General features: G+C 35.3%; 1 protein-coding gene across 1 annotated transcript; it reads left to right on the forward strand.

Moving 5' to 3' along the window:
• The first annotated feature begins 2,344 nt into the window (after positions 1-2,344).
• LOC136836977 (ERC protein 2-like) lies at positions 2,345-3,226 on the forward strand. Its single transcript, XM_067101511.1, has one exon. The coding sequence runs from the start codon at positions 2,345-2,347 to the stop codon at positions 3,224-3,226; it is 882 nt and encodes a 293-aa protein (XP_066957612.1).
• The last annotated feature ends 3,614 nt before the right edge of the window (positions 3,227-6,840 follow it).

The raw sequence follows: 6,840 nt of genomic DNA on the forward strand, positions 1-6,840 counted from the left end.
AATTCCTACAAAAAAAGAATACGTATATATATATATATATATATATATATATATATATATATATATATATATATATATAAAATTCATTGTGTTTAGAGAATAAGTTAAGATTCTCCTTCCGGTATTCCAGTTAGTTATTTGTCATGTAAGAGGCTAAACTAAAAGAAATGTCTTTGCAAAGAGATTCTATGGCTCGTCTACCATTTGTGCAAAGAAGTCTAGAAGTAAAAATTATATATATATATATATATATATATATATATATATATATATATATATATATATATATATATATATATATATATATATATATATATATATATATATATATATATATATATATATATATTGATCTTAAATAACTGTAAATATATCAAAGCTGACGTGGTCCCACCTACACGGTGGCCGGTAAAATGTCACCGGAAAAAAAAGTCACAGAAGTCACAATTCTGGCTAGGGAAAAAAGTCACAGGAAAAAAGTCACATCAATTTATAGTGGCCGGTAATAAAGTCACAGAAAAAAAGTCCCAATTTTGGCTAGGAAAAAAAGTCACAGGAAAAAATGTCACATTGATTTATGGTGGCCGGTAATAAAGTCACACTGTGACTTTTTTCCTGTGACTTTTTTTATCTGAATTCCACCCAGACCGAGTCAACTTGGAACGAAGCAAGCTACCAAATTTTCCAAACAATTTCCTTCAATATCTTGTATTTCTTCACCAAACTATATTAACGAGTTCATGCGTGGATACAATCCGTTATAGAAAAGCGTTTAATTAATTGATAGTATTTATCAGCACTGACATAATTCTACCCAGCGCGAGCTGATTACGAATGAAACAAGCTAACTATATGCCAACGTAATTTTATTACCTATCTTTTATCGGTTCTTCAAAGTATATGAGCGTGTTCATGCGAAATAAAGTCCATTATTACAAGGCCTCCCCTTCAAGTAGCTGATTGGAAGGACTGTAGTGGGTGTGATTCAAATCTCTCCTTAGAGGACTTGATAGGAGGTGATCTTAGGAGGGTGTGGGAAAGACCCCTCCCACACATAATTGATTGGAGGTTGAAGAAGTATATCACTTGGGTCAACCCCCAAATTCCTGGAACTTCCACGAAAACACCTTCCGGAGAAGGCGGGGCTATAGAATCAGCTGTTGTAAGCATTTAGACTGTGCTGACTCATGTTTTGCTTGGCTTCAATCGCGAGGCCATTATTTCCCATTTTTACGACTGTTTTTATGGCTTAAACACGATATACTGCAACGTAAACATCTCGCGTATTGATAACACGACACAACAGCATTTGGCCGTTATCACTGTGTTCTTTGCCTCTCTCTTTACTCTTATTTCTCTCTCCTTCTCTCTCCTAACTTTTTTCTTTCTATTCTCTCTCTCTCTCTCTCTCTCTCTCTCTCTCTCTCTCTCTCTCTCTTTTCTATTTAATTTCCCTATCTATTCTATATATATATATATACATAATATCAATATATATATATATATATATATATATATATATATATATATATATATATATATATATATATATATATATATATATATATATATATATATATATATATATATATATATATATATATATATATATATATATATATATATATATATATATATATATATATATATATATATATATATATATATATATATATATATATATATATATATACATATATATATATATATATATATATATATATATATACATATATATATATATATATATATATATATATATATATATATATATATATATATATACAGGTGGCATGTCAGGATTCTGATGCCGTTTTATGTCTCCGAGGAAGCTGCTCCTTCTGTCTTCGGGGATTCTTGGAGATTCCCTGGAGAAGCTGGTTTTGTTCAGTGAGTGGTCATATATTTTGAATAATTCTTCTTCCCTCTCTAATTATATGTATATATATATATATATACATATATATATATATATATATATATATATATACATATATACATATATATATATAATTATAGAGGGAAGAAGGATTATTCAAAATGTGATCACTCACTGGACATAACCAGGTCCCCCAGGGAATCCCCAAGAATCCCCGAAGATAGAAGTAGCAGCTTCCTCGGAGACACAAAATTCCTCCGGAATCCTGACACCGCCACCTGTCGGTTTTGAAATCTAGGGATACAGCGAAGAGTGTTAATCTGTACTTGACAAAAGATGTTGTTCACAAGCTTGCTTACTTTCGTGCTCGAACAGTGCTTTGGCTCCGGGGTTAAATTCCCCCGCGGGATTACGTTTTATATCAGTCTTGTTATGCTCTTCATCGAAGTATTTATACTTCGTGAAATGTGCATGGACATTGCTCAATTCTTTACGTATTTCATGGCTCTGGACGACTCTGGGCGTCCAGAGGATTCTCGAACTTACAAGGACCACGATATGGTAGACGACGACTCAGATTGTTTAGATGATGATGATTCGGATTGCGAAGACGACAATTCAGACTATGAAGAAGTCGACGATTCGGACGACGCAGTTAAGAAAAATGCAAACATCTTGAGGCTTGAGGAAGAGAACACAGCGAAGGCTCGAATGATAAAAGAACTGAATGAGAAAGTAGATATCCTGGCTGAAGGAAGACTGCTCATGGAAAGAAACATAACAGACCTGGAACGACTCCTTCAAGAAAAGGAGAAACAAATGTGCTCATTGCCAGCTGAAATGGAAAGTCTTCGAAAAGAAATAGCGCTCAAGGAGAAAGATACTCAGAGGCTCACAAAGGAAAACGAAGATAAAGACTCTAAGATAATTATTTTGGAAAGTACGGCAGTAGTTCTCGAGATGGAAAAGGAAACGTTATATCACAATTTGAAGGAAATGGAAAGTGACAGAGACAGGACCCGCATCCAATTACACAAGCTGAACGAGAACTTAGAAAGTCTCCGACGAGAGAACAAAATGAAGCAGAACCACTTTGAAAATCTGCAGAAGGAAAATGACGACAAAGACTTGAGGATAAACGATTTAATAGAAAAATTAGAAATTCTCAACAATGTTTCTCAGAGAGCTGACGAAAATTTGAAACAGCTCGAACAATGCAAGAAGGAAATGGTAGAGGCACAGAAGGAGGTAGGAAAGCTGGAAGAACAGAACTTCCAGAAGGATAGGAGATTCTCCGACTGGAGAATGAATGCTCCCAGAAGCAAAATTTGGTCGTCGGCCTGTTGAACGAAACGAAAAGTGCTGAAGCAGAGAAGACGAATAGAAATTTGAACGAAATGACGAGGCGAAAAATCCAGCTGGAATTCGAACTGGCTGAGATGAAAGAGGAACTAGAGACGATGGAGTTTGAAAAACTGGAAGCAACAGTTGAAATTGAAAGACTCACGAAGACAACTTCGCAAAGGATCAGAAGATCAGATCCTTGGAAAGTCAAGTGAAAATGCTTAAAGAAGAAGAGACAAATGGAACAGTGAAGGAAGAACAGTCTGCCTCAGGAAAGAAAGATGAAAAGAAAAAGGCTTTGCGTAAAACTCGATGCCTGAGGAAACCTCAGGTCAACTGCAAAGCCCTCTACCGACAGATAGACAGCATCGAGGAAGAGCTTCGCCAAATCAGGGCACAGAAGCAACCTTCCGCTGCTACCAAGAGATGCGCAAAAAGCCCTGGCTAAACCTCAAGCAATCAAGAAGCCCCTAAGTACAGAAGAAGTACATAAGGCAATGAGGATTGAAACTGCAGCGAGACTCCGAAGACTGGAGCAAGACGCTAAAATGGTAAAAATCTCTACAAGATCAACTCTGTCACTTAAGGACTCCGCAATTTTAGGAAGACGGCTGGTTTGCTAGTGGAAGAAAGAAGACAGGACTTTGATGCTGAGAAAGCTTTGATGGAAATCATTCCTGGACATAGCTGTGGAAGAATTCCTAGGCGAAGAAGAGAATACAGCGACTGGTTGGACTGGTAACGAAGATTGGACTCTCCTGCCACATACCCTCTGGATGGGGTATCAATGCCCACTCACATATGCTAGGAAGGCAACCACTGGCGCGGCGTAAGAACCCGTAAGTTTCATGCCCACTTCATATGTGAACTGGGCTAAGCATTGCATATTGGATCCCATTTTTGCATATACTCTAGTGGCAACCTCTGGCGCGGTGTAAAAACCCGTAAGTTTAATGCCTTTTATATATGCAAAATATGGGTTATGCAGTGCATATGGGATCCCATTTTTGCATATACTCTAGTGGCAACCTCTGGCGCGGCGTAAAAACCCGTAAGTTTAATGCCTTTTATATATGCAAAATATGGGTTATGCATTGCATATTGGATCCCATTTTTGCATATACTCCAGTGGCAACCTCTGGCGCGGCGTAAGAACCCGTAAGTTTAATGCCTTTTATATATGCAAAATATGGGTTATGCAGTGCATACTGGATCAAATTCTTGCATATACTCTAGTGGCAACCTCTGGCGCGGCGTAAAAACCCGTAAGTTCAATGCCTTTTATATATGCAAAATATTTGATCCCAGTACGGCAGGGGCACCAAGACATCGAAGGAGTCGCTGTATTTCACCGTCGTGGGATTTGGAGATCGAAAGTTTCCTGTCTGTAGCAGAGGACTGACTGGATTGCGGATGTCATCAGGAACCAGACGTTTCCAACGAAGTTCGTCACTGATGTAGGGTCATATAAACTGAGGATTCCATCTCTCTCGGCTAGCCGATGGAGCTGAGAATGGGGAAGGGTCCACCCTGGCAAAAATAAACCCCATTCAACGAAGCTCTGTTGGCGAGGATGCCCCAGGGGTGAGATCGCTTGCGATCGTTAAAGGCCCATATATATATATATATATATATATATATATATATATATATATATATATATATATATATATATATATATATATATATATATATATATATATATATATATATATATATATATATATATAATATATATAATATATATAATATATATAATATATATATATATATATATAATATATATAATATATATATATATATATAATATATATATATATATATATATATATATATATATATATATATAATATATAAGCGAATCCCACAGGAAAAAGACAGGCAGAAGTTCAGTAGTATCAAGCGCTTTCACGTTTATTGACGCATCGTCGGGGTACGGATGAGACGAAAATATGAAGAAGGTTACAAAGTAAACAAAAAAGAACAAGAATACTAGATGGTCAGTTATCAAAGGGTAATAAACAGTAAGTTAATCCAGGATAATCCCGGATCGAGTTGTCACAAACTGAACCTTAGACCACACAAAAAGAATTACTAAAATTTAGGCTTACAAAATCCAAAAACATGTATAACCTTGAATACCAGATTATTAATTGCCAGGGGTTAAACAGAAAAGGTTAATCCACGGTAAATCCGGGATCACGCGGTCAAAAACTAATCCAAATATATACTTAACCATAAGGCAAGCGACTTCTTACACATTCAAATTGCAGAAACATGTACATTAATTTTGCTTATATTTATCAACAACTTTTTAATTATTAAAGCATCAAGTTTAAATAAACCAAGACTTAAATTTAGAACACTTTCATTATTTGACTTAATAAAACAAGATTCGATGATATTCCTTTTAACCGTGTCATTGCACGGGACTAAAGGTCTTGCTTTACTCAGTTAATAGGATGATCAAAATCTCATATGTACGAATAATGCATTCGATATTTGGCCAGTTCTCACAGAATATTGGTGTTGTTTGAGTCTTTGTGAAAGTGGTTTTCCAGTTTGTCCATAATATATTTTATCACATTCTTTACAAGGAATTTCTAGATGCAGCCAGAAACATCTTTAGGAGAATTTTTATCACTAAACTCTTAACATTAAAATTACTGAAAACAACATTTATGTTGAAAAGCTTTAAAATTCTAGGAATTTGTAAAAACCTTTCATCATACGGTAATTTGAGAATATTATGCTTACTGAATTCAAGTTTGTTATTAGTTAAATAAAATGTTTTCCTGGCTCTTTTCCATGCTACATCTACTAAGGTCCTTGGGTATTTAAGTTTCAAAGCAATATCATAAATAGTTTTGATCTCAGCATCAATGAACTGCGGGCTACAAACACGTAAAGCCCTTAAGAACATTCTAGAAAAAACACAGAATTTAACATTCTGATAGTAATTGGAATAATAATGAACAAAAGAGGCAATGTTAGTTGATTTTCGAAAAACTGAAAAGGTGAAATTTCTATCATGTCTATGGACAGTTACATCAAGAAAATTCAGATTACAATTTCTTTCTTCCTCTACAGTAAATTTTATAGAAGGGACTAAATTATTTAGCTTAACGAGAAATTCCTGGAGATTTTCGTGAACTGGCCAGATACAAAAAATGTCATCTACATACCTAAACCATATAACTTTTCGGGGCAAAATTCTTGGTAAGAATTTTGTCTCAAAAAATTCCATGTAAATATTGCTAAGGACAGGAGATAAGGGATTATCCATAGCCATACCAAACTTTTGTACAGGGCAACTGTTCTTAGGAAATCAGATACAAGATACGTATCTTCATGAATTTGTATCTGGACGGAAATTATAAACAGAAGAAGAATAAGAGAGATACCCCAATTCAGCTCAGGGACCCTCCAGATCCCAATCATCTCAGGAACTCTCCCGATTCGACTCATTTCCCAAAACAACCCCTCCCCCCCAAAAAAAAAACTGATAATCATGTAAATACAACGATGTTTGCACTTGTCGAATCTCCTCAAATAGACCTGACATAGGTTGCCGTCGGTGTAAAGAAGCTTAGAACAACTGGATATATTCAAAAAGG

The sequence above is a fragment of the Macrobrachium rosenbergii genome, chromosome 57 (assembly GCF_040412425.1).
Source record: "Macrobrachium rosenbergii isolate ZJJX-2024 chromosome 57, ASM4041242v1, whole genome shotgun sequence".
NCBI classification, from domain to species: Eukaryota; Metazoa; Arthropoda; class Malacostraca; order Decapoda; family Palaemonidae; genus Macrobrachium; species Macrobrachium rosenbergii.